This window comes from Ascaphus truei, chromosome 10, assembly GCF_040206685.1.
Source record: "Ascaphus truei isolate aAscTru1 chromosome 10, aAscTru1.hap1, whole genome shotgun sequence".
NCBI lineage: Eukaryota > Metazoa > Chordata > Amphibia > Anura > Ascaphidae > Ascaphus > Ascaphus truei.
The window spans coordinates 17,690,229-17,708,781 of record NC_134492.1 but is presented as its reverse complement, the minus strand read 5'-3'; the positions used below and the strand labels follow the sequence as shown (position 1 = coordinate 17,708,781).

The window sequence follows — 18,553 nt, the reverse complement described above, 5'->3', positions numbered from 1 at the left end:
TGATAATGCTAACATTTTATAATAACCTTTTCAGTACTGAAAGGGTCTACAGATTCAAATCCTGTACTGATTGAGATGCCCCAAATACTATTGTCCTAATTCAGTAATACTGTATGTGATGAATCACTTAAAGTGCGTGCAGTTCTTTGCAGACCACAGTGGCACTGACTGGTTTCACTGTTTGGCCACTTTTGCATTCCAGATGAAGTCATGGAACAAAAATCGGGCTCTTCAACACCACAACGATCCTGTTCTGCTGCTGTCCTGCACAGACCAAGACTAAGTATTGATTCAGCCGTGGCCGAATCTCAGTACCAGACTGGACCCCTGTTTGGCTCCTTTCCAAGCAGCTTAACGTCAGTTAATCCACGGTTAGGTAGCCACACCATGGATTTTTTTGAAATGTGTGCCAGCTTGATCACCACATTGGCTCGCTAACAAGCATTGCAATTTTTAACTGTGTGAATCTTTTTTTTTTTTAATTATTATTATTATTATAAATGATTTGCTCCGGGCATTGTGTACAGTTTGAGCTATAAGAACCTTAATATATCCCCCCTAAAGAGCAGCTGTTTAATATAATTAACATACACGTCAAATATGTGAAACGACTATTCTAATAGGTATTTTTTAGTGTTTAAGTAAGGCTGCGCTTATACAGCTGGCGACAGCGACGTGACCGATGCCGTCGTCATTGCGATAGTTGTCTTTGGAGTTTTGGCGACGGCGCTGGCAGCAAGGCCAGCGACATCATAAAAGGGGAGAGCAGAGGCACGTGGAAGCTCCCGATTGGTCGCAAGGGGAAATCGTCGCCGAAAAAAATCAAATATCAGTGACTACCAGATTTCTGGTAGTACTGTCGCTCCGTTGCATGCACTATAAGAGCACGTGACGGCGACAATGCATTTGTTTTGCCGCAACGTCGCCGGCACTATAAGCGCAGCCTAAGGAGGCTTACAAGGCATTCAAGGATGGTCAACCCCAACTGAGGAGTGTTGGACTCTCCCACTATTCATTTAATACGGGCATGTTGGCACAAAGAGAATCAATGTTACATAGTTGATGAGGTTGAAAAAAGACATAGTCCATCAAGTTCAACCTATGCTAAATTTAGACAACAGATAATTATACTATATTTGTACTTACAGTATATTGATCCAGAGGAAGGCAAACAAAAAACCCCAGTGAAATATAATCTAATGATATCTCATAAGGGGAAAATAAATTCCTTCCTGACTTCAAATATTGGCAAGCAGATTACTCCCTGGATCACCATCCTTCCCATGTTTACTTATTTGGTATATCAATGTATCATAGTAAAACACAGATTAACAACATTCGAGATATGAGAGTAACCTGCAAGAAGGATTGTCTGGCAACCAATAAATAGAGAGTCTACTGAGAGTCATTGGGCTTCAGCCGCCAGGATATCTGGTTCCTTTTGTGATGCTTAGTTATTATATATATATAAAAAATAATCTACCTACCTAAAGGAGAGGAGCTAATATAGACAATGTCAGTGCTGATTATATTAAACAGCTGATTAAATAATACCAGTACGCTAAGTTTTTAATGGAACTGGAAATTAAATATTTTATTTATTTTAGTATTATGATAGATGCATTATGAATAGCAACTTTTATTTTTATAAGTAAATTGCCATTAAACTGATAAAATTACCTTTTAAATATACAGTATTTATATTCTAGTAACGTTATGGTGTTAAATATATATATTTTTTAGTAAGAGACCTGGGTACCAGTCATGCATCCATCTGGTGAGATGTCATGAACACTGCTTTTGATGTAGAATTCACTATACTGTACCTCACCTAAGTAATATTTATAACAAATATTTTACCAGGAAAAAATACATTGAGAGTTACCTCTTGTTTTCAAGTATATCCTGGGTATAAAATAAGTGGAGAGATGACCATGGGTGTCTGTTTTTTTTACAATGTTACCCAAGTGAAGGATCCTTAAAGGAGCAATCCAAGATAGTAATTTTTTTTCTTCCATTTTTAAACCTAGAATTGAAGCAGGTGGTTTCCCATTAATTTCAGCTCCGGGGACACCCTACTTCCGAAAATACTTGCCTCCGAAGTGGGTGCCGGTAGCTGCTCTGCGTCAGCAAGCTGGGCTTTCAGGTATGAAGCTCCCGCGTCACATGGGCCAACAGGAAGCCGCACCGATGACGTCACAGCCTCCTCCTGAGCTGCAGGCTGGAAGATATCTGAACAGCAGACATACAGTAGCGTGAGCCAGATCAGCTACCGGCACCTAATTCGCAGGTAAGTATCTCCAGAAGCATGGGGTCCCCGGAGCTGAAATTAATGGGGGTCAGCTCCACTTTATATAAAAATGAAATATGCAAAAAAATCCACTCCCTGGTATTGCTGCTTTAAAACCAAAATGGATTCATTTATGCTGGAGCAAGTTCATTAAAATATTTTTTTCTGTAGAAAAGGTCAAATAATTAAATGTAGGTGTGTAACTGCTAGTGTTTGCCACTTCCCACCCATTATAACCTTTTTGTATTTCTTTATGTGACCACCGTGAGCTTCACAACATTGAATCAATAACCGAGCTAAAAAAACTGTTGTGTCCATTAGTATGCTATATTTCGGTGGGTTTTCTGAATGTCAGTAATCGAGGCTTTGCTGCACAGTACAGCAGGAAAAAGTTCTAAGGAAATATCCACGTTCAAAATAGATATAAAGCTCAAATGGACTTTTCTGCCATTTAATCATTGCATGATATGGGACAGTAGGGTGAAGCAAATTGGGGGTGCTGTAGAACAGGGATGCTCAACTCGAGTCCTCAAGACTCCCCCCCCCCCCCCCCAACAGGTCAGGTTTTCAGGATATCCCTGTTTTAGCAGAGGTGGCTCAATCAGTGGCTCACTGATTGAGCCACCTGTGGTGAAGCTGGGATACCCTGAAAACCTGACCTGTTGAGGGTTCTTGAGGACTCGAGTTGAGCACCACTGCTGTTGAAGACAAGACAATGTGCTGATGAGCTTCTCGTCTTTGGTGAAAGTTCATTGCCCAAAATGTCGAAATCTAGAACACCTCTTCAAGGAGTTTGCCCCAGTGATATAGTCTAAGCCTTTCATGCAGTAAATCAGCATGGATGGTTTAGGAATATCTAAATCACAGATTTCTGGGATCCGTAATGGTTTACCGTTAATTATGAATTCCTTAAGCTACACTGCTGTGTAAGCAAGACTCGGCTTTACTCCCCACTTCTTAAATACACATCATTTAAACATTACAATGTGACCCGCAATCACAGACTCATCTGAATACAGATGTACCAGGCGTCACTCTACTCCCTGGTGTGATGCAGTATGCTGCGGTAATGTTATACTGGAATGTCTTGTGGTATGTGGGAGAACAATATCATGTGCTACATCTGAATCAATAGTAGGCAGAAAGAACGCTGCTTTTTAGAAGAGTGGTTATTAAACCTGCCCTCTGCGGTCTTAAGTTTTTATAAACTATTCAATTTGAATTAGAAAAGTACATGTTCCTGATATTGTTAGTAATTCTTACTGCTGCATCAAGTGCCTAAAATAATTTGCTACTTGTTAAAGAATAGTGTAACTCCCCGAGACCACACATTCTGCATTAAAAGCATTCAAGTATCCTAATTTACTTTACTTCAAGGGAAACTGCTGCAGGAATATCCACATACTGTATGGCTTCTGTAACACCATGTAATGAAACTCCAGTTAGTCGTGATGCACGGTAGAATGTCTGCAAACTGCTCTAATAGTAGAATAAGATTAGGACTGGAATACACACAGGTGTGAAGACCACGCTGCTCGACATCTTTCTAATTTTTTTACTTACTAGGACTGCAGCTGGCAGGATCTGGGGGCTAACGCAGGTCAGGCACAGAGCAGGGGCTCTTCTCACCGGAGACCCCACGGCAATGTTTGTAGTCCTGGCAGCCATATCTGTAGATTTTTTTGTGTGTCAGAACCAGCACAAAAAAAACCCTACAAATATATCTCGGGAATGGGGACCTGCCCCCATTCACGTAAGGTTTTTTTTTTTTTTTTTAAATGTAAGCAGGACTGCTGCCATCAATTTATTGTTGCCAAAAAATTAGATTATGAGGATTGAGACAAGATTGACAAACATTTTCATTTCTTGATGTAATATTTATTATTCTGCCTCTTTTACATCAATGATCCTAGAAAAACTAGGCCCCTGTGAACACAACTTAAAGCTCATTAGTAGAGATGAGCAAATTTTGGTTGCGAATTTGAATCTGCAGCGATCGGCCGGATCCTTTTGGTCCGCGGATTTCATCGGATCAATGTAAAAAAGGGCGATTCACCATTTTGTGGATTTTTATTACCAATACACTTCGCGGATTCTTAAGAATCCGCCAACGGGTTGTATCCCACAAAACATATTATGGGGGTAACATCAGCAAAAATCCGGAAAACAGATTTGGCGGATTCACCCATTTCTCCTCCGTTATTTTTCGGTTGACATCTGTTGCAGCTGTGGTGTCTATTTCTGTTACACAGTGAGCTTATTTTTTTTTTTAATAGGAGTTTTTTTATGATGTTTTTTTGGATTGGTTTTTACAATCAGGTTCAAATTTAGAAAGACATGTCCGATGTTTAATATTTAAATGAATGCACTGGTTTAATTTTGTTTGTAAACATATAAAACATGCAAGACATATTACAGCAATGTTTTACCCCAGACTTATTTTTATATGTTTTATTTAGATAGCTCTTGTATCGCATACATCTATCTACCCTTAAGAAAAACATTAAGGGTCACATTTACTAAACAATGCTAATCCATAGCACACCTTACTAAGCCGTCACTGCTACTATATTCATCCAGCGCACACCATCTGGTTTATTCACTTGAATGGTCCTTCAAGTGTCTTTTGGTGCTGGCAAGGGTCTTATGCAGTGGCTTCACTTAGTAAATATAGACCTCCCTGCCACCTCTTTCCTTGCTAATGGTGTTAACCTATCTAATTTAATACCCACAGTCACGCTTACCAATCATTGTGGCCAAACACTGTGATCTACTGCACTTATTCCCTCACCTGCTGTCTCTGTAAGTTTTCCAACATACCACTTAGATTGTCAGCTCTCCTGGGCAGGGATTTCCTCTCCTATTGTCTGACTTTGCTGCATTATTATTCCCTGTACTGTATTGTCTCTGTGAAGCACTGAATACACAGTCAGCACTATATAAATATAGATACATACAAGCAATGTCGGGACTTCTCATTGCTTTGTAAATAATGCCCTAAATTTTTCAAAATAATTGTTGTGCTATATGTGCACTTTCTTCTCTGCAATAGGGGTTTTTCTTTTGCCTTATCACTAAAAAATATTTTGCCTTCATCAGTGCTTTCCGTGCATAATCCTTTACATGGTGTGTGTGTGTGTGTGTGTGTGTGTGTGTGTGTGTGTGTGTGTGTGTGTGTGTGTGTGTGTGTGTGTGTGTGTGTGTGTGTGTGTGTGTGTGTGTGTGTGTGTGTGTGTGTGTGTGTGTGTGTGTGTGTGTGTGTGTGTGTGTGTGTGTGTGTGTGTGTGTGTGTGTGTGTGTGTGTGTGTGTTACAGATTGCAAATCAATTTGGGTGAAAACTGCAAAGTCTAGATGTGTGCCTTTCATCTTGCTTAGCTACAGTGCAATCACAACACCGGTTTTTATGGAAGCATTAAATGAAGCAGCTGGCAGTGCTACCAGCCATTACTGAGAGTTCTGTTTGTCTGTACAGTAGTCTACTTCAACCCAAGATGAAGATTACTTAGCAGTTTCCTTCCCCCCCAGTACAGAGTTGTAGAAAAATGTGTCTTGGAAACTGTTAAATGCATGAAAAGTTTGGATTTTGTTTTATTTGTTCTATTTTGTACTACATCGTATGTGCCCCTCATTATTACTTACCAAGCTGAATATAGTCATTTGACTCGCGAACAACTCCTTAATCAGTTTGACAGATTTGGTCTTATTCATATTTGAATTCAAGACGAATATTAGTTTCACATGAATTAGCATAACATTTCACTATTCTGGTCCAATTTCATTGACCCATGCAAATTCTTCATAACTTGCACAATATTTTGGGGGGAAAAAATAAAAAATTAAATTGTTTCACAAATTCAGAGACATAATTAAAAGAATTGTGATCAAAAATGTTGGAATTAAAAATGCTTGTGTGCTTGGCCTCCAGTGAAGATTCTCCTCATTTACATTTCGGTCTAAAGCTTTTCACTTTCTTTATTCAGAAACATAAATGTATTATTCTGCAGAAGTGTTAATGTGAAAGTAGTGATACAGTATCGGAGATTAGAGCAGCATACAATATAGGTTCTTCGTAGCTAGAAGTATAATGTATAGATCTTTCCAAACCTCACAGACCTCAGTGTGCGGTCATTAACTTATACTTCTCCAGGACCAATACTGGCGACTAAAACGTTTAATGAAGTCTTGGTGGGTGCATCATAAGCAGTGCCCAGTGGAGCTTTCCGTGTGATACCAACGCTATTTGCACTTTAAAGAATACGTGTTTTATTATCAGAAATGCTACCACTTTAATATAGTATAGAGCTCTTGCACTGAGGGCACATCCATGCAGCCACACGCTGTCCATCCTCTGCATCTTCCAGAGAGAAAAAAATAAAAGACAAATGAACCCAGGGGGGAAAAGCAGTTTCCCGATTCACCTATTTTGTATGTTCTGTACAAGAAGCAGGAACCACTTGCATAACCAGCCTTAAATGTATGGATTCCACAAGCTTCTACAGTCGCATGCACAATGTCATCAGTGTTGCTTTTAAATGTTCAATAACCACATCACGAAAGACTGAATACAACAGACAAAACTACTATTGTAAATGTAAGTATGTTTTTGTGGTCTGCCATGTATTGTGTGTAAAAATCGTGTTCCTTGTGTCTACATCACCCGGCCATATTGTCGGCCTGCAAAATAGAGAAGAAACCGCTTGTCAGAGGCCGAGATTTTCAAATAAGATATTATACTGTTTGGACGGGATTAAGTATAGTCACGGGTTAATTGCCCATTGATTTGTAGGTTTTGTACACAAAGATGTTGATGTTATCTTTTTGTTACATTGCAGAAATCTTACTTTATCTGCTCTCAAAATAATCATGTCATTAAAGTATACCAGTGAAGAGATATGTTCTGTGTGACTGCCATTTTGTATAACATGTCTAAAAAGGAAGGGCATATTGTTTCATTTCTATGCAAAAAAGGGTAATAAAAGTAATATGATCATTCAGGTCAAAACAAAGCAGCATTCTCCTTTTTACAGGATCAGAACTGGGGGGCCCCTGGAGTTCAACCGTATTATTTTTAGTCTGGTACCCCCAAGTTCCAGAGATATCTTTTTTATATTTTCTGTTTCTGATCTTTTTGGGGAAATCAATATGGCTGCCAGCCAAGCCTAGCTCCCACGGGTCATCAGGAAGCCGCAATGTCAGCAGAACAGGACATTCCGATTGGATGACATCACCAGGATGTTACTTTGTTTACATTGCACATATTTTACCATTTTATCTCAGAACAATAGCTCAGTCCAGCTCCAGGGGACCCGCAGTACTGATTTGGTACAAACAAATAGAAATACAAAACTATGGGGTGATTGCCGCTATAAAAAGGCAGATGTAGCACTTGACATTGTTGCCGCATAACACACAAAACCCTGAGTTTCTACAGGATTCAATGGTAATGCTGGTTCAGTAGAGCAGTGGTGCTCAACTCCAGTCCTCAAGACCAGCCCAAAAGGTAAAGTTTTAAAGATATTGCAGCTTCAGCACAGGTGGCTCAATCAAAGACTGAGCCACCTGTTCTGAAGCAGAGATATCCTTAAAATCTGACCTGTTGGGGAGGGGTCCTGAGAACTGGAGATGAGCACAATATTCCAACAGGCGAAACAATGAAAATGTCACCTCTGTATACATCGTATTAATCTATATGTAGCTACCATCCCCCTTCCCAATGGTCAGGGCAGAGCCGCCTCATACAGTCTACACACCAAGCAGTTTGGGCAGAATTAGAATGAAAAAAACAAACAAACAAAAAAAACCAGTATAATCTTTAAAAAGGCATATGAAGAAAACCGGAGAATGCCAGCCTCCTTATAAACTGATCATGGTGGAGGTTATAGGTATTCGTCCCCCCTGATGTCTTTTTTGGTCAAGGTCAATTCATCAGAAGACCACATTGAAGAATATCGACCATGTGTTTGTACATTGTGCCCACCTGTTTTTTCTTCTATTTGATCCATGGCTATACAGGATATAAAAATTTCTGTAACAAAAATAGTAGAGACCATGGTTCGAGATTTACTTTTGTTAAACATTTTTATTTATGCGCTTATATTTTTATATCCAAAGCAAAAACTTACTTCATTATATTTAAGCTCTACAGATAAGTGCACGAAACCTCAGAAATGGAACGGAAAATAAACATGGCAATGTGTTGAAATATGAAGTGCAGCTTAATTTACTATACAGTGGTAAAAGTTTGACTATGTTCAGTTGACAGATATAATAGCAAAACAGTAATAATCAGTTAATCCCCTATGTACAGTACAGCAGAACAAGTGATGTTACTTTTAGTAATACGTTATGAATATAAAAACACATTGAGCATATTCTGCTTAATGCATAGACCTCCAGCACTAAATAATAGACATTGTTCTCAGGCGCAATTTTATTTCTGACTCCTTACCACTTGTCAATATATGTCCAGGATTTTTAATACAAAGTAAAACTATCATGCATAATAACTCACCATTGAACATATTTTATTTTGCCATACTCGCATAGAAAATTATTTGCTAATCAAGTATTCAGAATGCATTAAACCTATCTAGTGCAAAACCTTAAAAGTCCTTTCAGCAAAACTCAGTTTACAAGGGGGATACAGATATTAAATAGAATGCACGTGTACACCTACAAAATGTTGTCTTTATATAGTTCAGTTAAAATGCTCTCAGATATATTCAACTATTTACATCATTTAGAAGCAACACATTCTTTTTAGGCATTCATTTCCATTGACTTCGATTTTAATTGATTTATTGTTACAAAAACATAAGCTAATTTGTGCCTGCTTTTTTTAATGAAATGCACTATAGATATAGAAATATAGAAAACATGTGCCCATCAGTTCTTCATGGCGATTCTAGTGGAGGGGTGCACTTCTGTCAAAGTAGAAAAAAAAAAGGGATTTGAAAATGTCAGCCTAAATATGTCATACAGGACGAACTACAACACTTAAAAAAATATATATTCTTTTAAACAAACAGGAAATTACATAATATGCTGTACTGTATTTAAACTGATTAGAATTGATATTATTACCACTTTTGCTGTCAGAGGGGGCTGTGAAGCAATACAATTGAGATGTGTAGACAGATCAATATTAAAAATGATGATATTTCGTACCACTATTACTTTAATGTATCACGGATTGACAGCACAAACATTGAAGAAAAAAAAAAAAGCATCATATTAATGCGCCATATCTCATGCCATTTATTTCACACTGATTTTGCCCCATTTAGTGAAATAAGCCCTATTTTTTTTATGCAGCACAAAAAAAAATGAGAAAAGTTATTTTACAAACAGCTTTAAGTGACTAACCTAAAAGTTAATTTTAGAAAGAATGGAGGAATACACTTTTGATTTAGTGTACAGCTAATATTGAGGGTCACTCCAGTGCCAGTGTATTTTTGCCTTCCCATGTCATTAGAGAGACAATAGACTAGGCTTACTGAATCTGGGGCTAATTGTGCTTCTATTCTGTAGAGTGCAGTTTACACCGGCAGCAGAATTATTTATTTGTAATCCAAACTTACAGTAATAATGCACTGGGCGGGTACAATGACCATGAATAAAATGACAAGTTCAAATTGGATTCAAGAGACTACTGGTTGTGTAAAGAGAGACACGACTATTATGAAGGGTATATAATAAAAGGGAAGTCACCATAGCCACCTGAATCCACTGTATGTACTGCACATTACCCAGCCCCCAAAGAACGAGTAGACAATAAGGCAAAAAAATTCAATTATAAATCAAATAAATAACTTACTTAAAGTTTAAATGTTCGACCATAACATGGCCAACTGAAAGAAATACATACAGTAGTTAGATATACTGTACAGTAATATGGATTTAATATCTGTTCATAAGTACAATTAGAATCTACTTTCTAATGAACTAGCACAGTGGTTTCAAACTCCAGTCTTCAAAAAACCCCAACAGGTCAGGTTTTAGGGATATCCCTGCTTCAGCACAGGTGGCTCAATCATTTTGACTGAACCACCCATGTTTAAGCAGGAATAGCCCTAAAACTTGACCTATTGGGGGGCTCTTGATCACTCGAGTGGGGAAACACCGAGCTAGCAGAAGTCATAAAGTTGTCAATTTGTTTGTTCTAAAGAAAGTATGGAAGCGCTGAAGTGCATTTTAATAGAACATTTCACTCAGGCTACTTTGGAGCCTTGTCCTATAATTAAGTAATAATCCCCTTAGGACAGGGTATTAGTTGGCCCTTAATGCCAAGGGTGAAGAACTTTAACCCACTAGGGCAGCAATGACCAGGAAATGCCATGTCCTAAGGAGATTGCCATTACAGGCTGTTATTTTACGCATATATTTTATTTTGTGTTCTATGCCCAATCCCCTCCGCTGGCTCTACCAGTGGCCCGCTCTCCAATCCCCCTGACAAACAGCATCTTGCTCTGCCCACAATGTTAACCCATTTAGCCCATAATAAATTATACTAGTACGAAAAGAATACAGTGTTTAGGAAAACAGGGACCCCTTTAGTTTTTCATCGTATCTAATATATTTCTCACTGCAGCCCCATGAGCATTTGCACAATTGTAAGTCTGTTACATAGATTAGCACTATATAAGAAGCACAATGTAGACAAATCAACTGATGTCACTGAATTAGATCAACAAGTACCAGATACAAAGTGGGAGGTTAATGCTCATTAAACAAGAAATAGAAGAAGTTTTTCCTTCGCAGCTCATACATGTGTTAAACTCTTGTAATGTAATCTAATCTGGAACACCAAGATTACTATAAAGTTAGAGTTCAAAGTATGGTTGAAAAATAAGAGGGGTCCATTTCTTTCTGCACAGTGTAGATGCAGTACAGATAACAGGTAGCAAGCCACTCCAGTGGAGATACACAGAACAGTTCGACTTACATTTGCCTGCAGAATTGCGACAGATAATCAGATTTCCTCTTGTGACAACATCGATGATTTCCAGTTCCTCTCCTGGCTTGAGGGGTAATTGAAGTTTATCTGTTCTGCTATGGGGAGCCAAAGCATTGACAACAGCAGTGTTGATGACAACAATCTCTTCGGTGTACTAAAATAAAATACACCATCATATTCCATGGTTAGAAACAGGCAGATGTTCGGGTTTGCTTATGGTCTTCCTATAAATGTTAGAACGCTGCCATCTCTGAATGAGCATAGCCAAAGAATGTGGACATCAGCAGATTATAGCTCAATGGTCGAATGTGAAGTCATTTTAGCTCCCAAAACACATTGCCATTGGCCAACATAGCATGTTCATTAAAAACAAAAATAAAATAAAAAAACAAGACGAGAATCCAAATAAGGCTTAATAATTGGATACCAAACTATATTCCCTAGATCTCTTTGGTAGCACTCAAGATACCTCTAACTAAAACATAACATTTATTAAATAGCACAAAAATGTATGCAGGAAACAAAAGGTAGAATGAATTAAAAGGAGAAATCTCCATTTCTCATCTGGAGACGACCTCTGCTCTTCTAGTAATGAGGGGCCGCTTACATATCAACATGCTGGGTGTGAAACGTATTATAAAGTGCTCAACAATGTAAACGCCCTGACAGCCCCCCACTATCCAACCACTGCACAAACCGCTACAGTAACTTATCTTTATTGTACAATGCATAGAATTGTACATTATTTCTAACGCGATTCGCTTATAACGCGATGTGATTCTTTGGACCCCAAGCACAGCGTTATAAGGGGTTGAGCTGTATCTGCATGAACATTCCAAGTCAATAGCACGCACACCAATCCTCTACAGCTAGACAAGTGTAGGAGAAATTGAAAGCAGCATCTGTCCAAGAGCTTACTCATTGAAAATGCCATATTGTAGGATGTTTGCAATTGAACACCCTGTACATTATAAGGTGGTAGACAGAATCATTTGTAGTTGGAGTAGTTACTTCTTTGCCACATGACCTCACCTGGAATTTCTCACGGAACAGCCTTTCTTCTTTGGCAAATTTCTTCCTTTTTTCGCTCTCGATCTTCTTTCTGAAAAAACTTACAAAAAAAAAATGTTTTACTGACCTCAAAAAAACCAAAAAAACTTTCAAAATCATACATACATAATGGGTGCATAGGGCCGACTTGATGGAGGTGCCACTCATCTGGCTCCGTGCTCTTCCTCGGCCCAACTCCCGATAATCACAGTTTAATGTTGTGGTGGACAACACATAGCAACACATAGCACATATTAGTCCTAGCATCTCCTCCTGCTACAATGTGACAGGTCATCGCCATGACAAAGCGATGTCCCAACATGAGGGCAGGAAAGAGGCCCTGCGCATCATGTGATGTCATCACGTGATGTGGCGTCGTTAAGGCGACGCGTTGCAGCTGGAGCAGATGGCGGCTCCAGAGCAGGTAAGAGACCCCGCAAAACTCCCTCTGCATTAAGCCCCGCAAACCTTCCAGCAACACTTCTACAGTCCCAGGGTAACTGATCATGCAATTATTCGCCCATCAGTGGTGGTGCCTGCAGGTTAAAATTAAAATGATTCGTTTTGCCAGACTGATATACCCACTACAGATGATGCAGATTTAATTGAAACACGGACGTCAAGCTATTGAATAAGGCAAACAGTAAATTTAATTTGGAGAAAATGCAGAAGAATTTCTACTAAACTGCACCTAATAAAAGGAAACGGGAAGGCACAACTTACTGGACATTAGGTAATAAAATGTGGGCTTTATAGCAAGACACGTAGGGGAACGGGATTATAGGGAAAACAGGCGCCATGTGGCAAGAACGGGTCTGGTTAGGTAACCTGGCCACGAAATTCTGCAGCAGCTGCAGTTGGCGCAGCTCTGTCTCCTGAAGACCCAGGAAGATTGTGTTGCAGTAGTCCAGGCGTGAGGACACCAAAAAAAACAAAGAAGAGGTGCTCCCCGTTGTGAAAACAACAATATTATTAAAAAGTGTTAGTGACCAAAATAAACTAACATGACAACAGTGATAACGGAAAGTGTTTTTGTGAAAACAAATGCAGCGCCAACCTTTAAAGAGACTTTGTCTCAGTCTTATAATAGTGGGGGGGGGGGTGGGATGGTATTTGTTGAAGCGCAGTGACAAATACATCTAGACTATATATAAAACTACATATACACAGACAGTGAATATAAGTGATAGTGACAAAACCGTGAAATAACTGTGTTTGCTGTTGTATATTTCAGGTCACGTTCCCAGTAGCGCTCCAATTGGCAAATATATCCACATAGAATACAGTGCGTTTGAGCACGCAAAAATTGTGTACATCTAATTGAAAAATTGTTTGAGGTCTGTGACCCCTCCTCCTAGTTTAAACTCACACATCCCACTTCTATTTAATCAACAGGTCCAAGTAGAGATGAGTGAATCCGCCCAAATCGATTTCCCAAATATTTTTCACATTTTCTAACCCAAACTCTGTTTCGCTGCATAAAATCCATCAACGGATTTTGTCGATTTTAAACCGCGCGGATTAACAACCGCCATTGGATGCAATTCTTAAGAATCCGCCAACGCATTGCTTAATCCGTGGATTGGATTTTACAAACTTGTCCACGGGCTGCAGAATTCGGAGAGTATTGGTAAAAATAATTTAAAAAATCCGCAAAATGCGAATCGCCCTTTTTGGGATTGATCCGCTGACCAAAGGAACCGGCTGATCTACTGTGGATCCAAATCTGCAAAAATCTTTAGGTCCAAAGTACACACGTGAATGTAGTAGTTTAAGTATTCAGAGATTTCTTCCCAACGCAGAAAGGTGGTGAGAATCTTTGCTGTGGCAAGAAGCTTGGAATATATATATATATTCCAAGCTTCTTGCCACAAGAATATATCCCTTGCACTTAAATAAAGATAAAATTTTTTTAATTAGGGCATTTCTGGTTTCCATCCAGTTAACTGCACTGTAGCTCATACACAGCACATATAGCGCTCCTAAATGTTAACCCCTCAGGCACTGCATCCATGTCATGCCTCCCATGCTGTTGGCTATAGTATGTGTTTGTTGTTTCTTCTTCTGTGCAGTGGAAGAAATGCAAGACCATACAAAATTGGTAGTGTAGGCCCTGCTGATGGGGGTCATCTTGAGGTGGTTACAGGCTTGAAATGTTTTGGCCAAAGGATTGAACTAAATGACTCATACTTATGAGAAGAAAAAAAAAATAGTACTGAACGAAATAAATTTGCCATATTGAACATGCATTACAGCTTCTTTGTTTTTGCTGGAAGTAGTGATGGGCAGATGTGTCAAAGTTCAGCCGCAAACTCTGACAAATTTTTGTTTGCAAACCCGTGAAAGTTTGTGATAAATTTATATTTAAAAAAAAAAAAATGTATACATTCATTCATCTTTTCTAGCGAATTCACGAAAGTCGAAAATTGCGAAGAAACGCAATTGTCGCAGTGGATTCGAACTTTGTTCGGAAATTTTCCCATTACTACTTGTAGGATAAGGACTATTTTTGTAGAGTACAAATCTTATTCCCAGCACTGGTTAAATTTCCGTCTCTTAAAAAGAACATGTATGCCTATTTTTGTCTAAATTGAATTGATATGTGTGGGATTTGTGATTTTATACATTTCAAAGTTTTATTTTATATTAAGACAATAGAGAGATGAGTATAGGTAGTCCTCACTATCCAACGTTTCACTTTACAATGAATGGCATTTCCAACGCTTTACAATGCAACCCTATGGGACGTTTTTCGATGCCGGAATGTGTTATCCAACGCTCACCGCCACGGATTAACATGGGACACCCTTTACAACGGTTTTACTATCCAACGCTACTTCCAGAACGGATTCCGTTGGATAACCGAGGACTGCCTGTATTTACTCAAATAAGTCAGTTCCTACAGAGAATGCATTACAATAAGTTTCATAAGTAAGTTATACTGCCCCTTCCATACACATACATACAGGTGGTTGTTAGTTACTCCTTTAAACCAGTCTGTGTGCTATTTAGACATTTCTCCTCCGAGAGAGTAGAAGATACAACTCACTGATGAACATATGCTGGCTCGTTCTGAACCTGCAGAATTGTCTAACACGGTTTCTCAGGCTCCAAAAATTAGATTGGAAGCCCTTCTGGACAGGTGTTAATTGTGCTTATAAAAGTTGTAGACTATGACAATAGTAAAATAATACTATATATATCAACTGTAAATATTACTGTATGTTCATTTGCATGTCTTAGACAGGTCTGCAACCCTGTCTTTCCCCATTATTGCCCAGCATACAGTGCTTCCACTGCAGCAAGGGATTCTGGGAAATGACATGCAAATGAGCACTCAGTGCCACCTTTTGTCTCAAGCTAGTATTACAAAAGCAAATCCTCAAGCCAATGCATGCTGTTATAAACACAGCTTTTAGACAGAGGCTGGGATGAGATGCAAAGCCATTAAACCCACTCACAGACATGTTTCAACCTTGATGGGTATCATCAGTGTGAGGTTGGTTGTAATGGCTAAGCTGGTTTGAGACTAGACTAGATATTCACCACAATTATTAAGGGTATGGTGGGTAAAAAAAGTGACAAAAACCCTCTTCACATATACACATACATACGTGATTTTTGAGGTTCACAGTTATTATATTATATATATTTTTTATCACTTTTATTAATTTCACTATTAGAAGCGCCCGGTGTCATTTTTTCTTTGTTCTATTCACAAACCAAACTATTTGTTAAACCAAAAAAGGGACTAAATAAAATAAAAGTATAAGGATATGCATTGATGTAAATGGGAGTATAGCAAATCTAAGTGCATATAGATGTACTTACCCTTGTTTCTCTTCTACCGTTTCTGCCTTTCCTCTTTCTTCCTTAGACTTCAGGAACATTGATCTCCAATTTTTATGCTTATCTCCTGTCTCTCTAACGTAAGAAAAATATGGAGAGAACGTTGTGGTGACTTTGCGACACAAAAATATGCTATGAATTATTCGCTAATACAAAATGTTCTCATGGATAATCTTATTATCAATACTTTGTGTGGTGTTTCTTGAATGTCATTATTGAAGAACATTTGTATCTACTTAAAGCTCTGATAACTCAATTGTTAATACATTTAGTTAGATGTAGTGGGTCTGATCAAACTAAAATGCATAGACGTCAAAATTGTATTCATCTGAGAAACATATATGGGTTTTAGGAGCAATTACATATAAAACATAAAATTGGAAAACTTACTTCCGATCATTCACATAAGGGTCATAATATTGAGCATATGTTCCAAGTTCCAAGTCATCTGTTGAGTACAGAACAGGACATTTCAACTAGTAACGTCACTTATAAGTAACAGTTGATTTCAATGTATTGTCCTCATTTGTGTACAGCAAATGTTTCATATTCCTCCACCGATAATCATGGTTTGTCAAAAAGATCATCAGTATTAGCTAAATTACCGATAATCAACTTTTTAAACTAGATCAACTGAATGTTTTAATGCAGGGGTGGGCAACTACAGTCCTCAATGGCCACCAACAGGTCAGGTTTTCAGGATATGCCTGTTTCAGTACAGGTGGCTCAATCAGTCCCTGCTTCAGCAAAGGTCAATGACTGAGCCACCTGTGCTGAGGCAGGGATATCCTTAAAACCTGACCAGTTGGTGGCCCTTGAGGACTGGAGTTGCCCACCTCTGTTTTAATACACGACTGCTAGTGTATATTATGTGCTGAAAACCCTTTTAATGTTGGTTCCCAAAATATAATATTGAGAGCAAAGAAATGGGCTATTGCCATGAAACACTCTGTCTGCTAGTTTATCTTTATATCATAGGTTTATCACTGCCTTTCCCAGCCTAAAATCAGAATCATCAGTGTGATCCAAGGATCAGACAGAGCAAGGAGTCATTCAAAAAAGAAAAGAAATGAACTTACTTAAATTAGGATTGGAAGATTTAGATCTGCTGATTAATAGAAATAAAACAAATATTACGACTAACGCTTTATATAAACACCTAATCTACATGCTTATTTAACATACTGCAGAATACTTATTTGCTTTCACGCTTTTATATTTCATTGTGTAGCTTTCTTTTTCATGAAATTCCAACAAACAGTATTTATTAATCAAAGCAATATATTTAAGTTTTCTAAAATCTGTTTTATAACCGTCCCAAATGTGTATTTGCCATAAGTTAGATATGAAACCCCACATAGAAGACGTAGCATTTACACAAGCTACTGAATGAACACATTGGTCTAGAATAAAAAAAAAATTAAAAAATGCATTCAGAATGGTAGTGGTTATATAACGATACATTGCCTTGTAAGACTATAAGGCAACAATAATATGTAATGTGTCACATATGTACAAAAAGATTAATAAATATTTGAATTTCCAAAATCCGTGAAGCCTCTACTCTTTTGTGTGTGGAATGTGCAACATGAAAATTCATAATTACAGTAATAAGATTTGATACTCAAATGCCATTGAGCAGTACACATTTCTCAAATAACAAGGCAGAACGTTATACCTGCTCTCGTTTGTAGGATAAATCATACGTAACTGGAAAAAGTTGGACAAATAATTTCACCCTGATCCACACATTGTTCATTTTATGTGCATTTTGTAAAATTCTTACCCAGAGTCTTCATTTTTTCCCTTATCCTTCTTGAAAAATGTTCCAAGGCCTTTTAATGTTCTTTGCTTGCTAAAGTAAAATTAAATCAAACAGCTTTTCAATTAATGTGCCAATAACTGAACATCATTTTAGATCAGTGTAGATCACCCTCTGGGGGCTACTAATTAGTGTAAGGGGTTAACGGCCTCTACGTTAACCGGGTGGGATCCCTCTGGTATTGCACCTCCCCATCAGGTGATGTAGGATGTCTGGTGACCAGTGTTGTCACGATAGGGAGATAGAAGGGTACATATATCTTCACCCAATGTTCTAGAAGCAGGTTTCTCAGAGTTCAGGTAGAGGGCCTCACTGCGAGTCATGTATATAGGTTTAAGTGTGTAGTTATGTGTGTTAAGGATGTCCTGTCACCATTTATTGTTCTCAGTTAAGGAACGTTCCCTATATAGTAATGGCCGAAGATTGTTCCCATTCGTGAAGAGAAGTGAGCATGTGCCCAAGAGTGTATTCCCAGCAGGGGCCTACTTGAGATGGGGCATTATTGACGCCATGCCAGAGATTGACAATCTAACTATTGCAAAGGGAAACAAGCAGGCGTACCTCCCCAGCGTAGGAGTGAGAGCT

General features: G+C 38.4%; 2 protein-coding genes across 8 annotated transcripts in view; one reads left to right on the top strand and one right to left on the bottom strand.

The window, feature by feature from the left end:
- The window catches only part of PRKAA2 (protein kinase AMP-activated catalytic subunit alpha 2), a 42,310-nt gene extending 39,576 nt beyond the window's left edge, over positions 1-2,734 (top strand). Inside the window, exon 9 of the mRNA XM_075616044.1 lies at positions 203-2,734. Coding sequence (XP_075472159.1) covers positions 203-438 — 236 coding nt within the window. The 3' untranslated portion in view covers positions 439-2,734. The remainder of the gene's footprint in view (positions 1-202) is intronic.
- Positions 2,735-8,358: 5,624 nt separating this feature from the next.
- The window catches only part of FYB2 (FYN binding protein 2), a 32,776-nt gene continuing 22,581 nt past the window's right edge, over positions 8,359-18,553 (bottom strand). The window contains exons 13-20 of one of the 7 annotated variants that reach the window (XM_075616039.1): positions 17,933-18,001; positions 17,226-17,254; positions 16,537-16,594; positions 16,129-16,221; positions 12,280-12,349; positions 11,236-11,401; positions 10,108-10,141; positions 8,359-9,214 (exon numbers count right to left, since the gene is read on the bottom strand). In XM_075616039.1, coding sequence (XP_075472154.1) covers positions 9,196-9,214; positions 10,108-10,141; positions 11,236-11,401; positions 12,280-12,349; positions 16,129-16,221; positions 16,537-16,594; positions 17,226-17,254; positions 17,933-18,001 — 538 coding nt within the window. In that variant the 3' untranslated portion in view covers positions 8,359-9,195. Of the gene's footprint in view, positions 9,215-10,107; positions 10,142-11,235; positions 11,402-12,279; positions 12,359-14,174; positions 15,197-16,128; positions 16,222-16,536; positions 16,595-17,225; positions 17,255-17,932; positions 18,002-18,553 lie in introns of those variants that run through there. The other 6 variants (XM_075616038.1, XM_075616037.1, XM_075616040.1 and 3 more) reach the window with 6 other exon arrangements.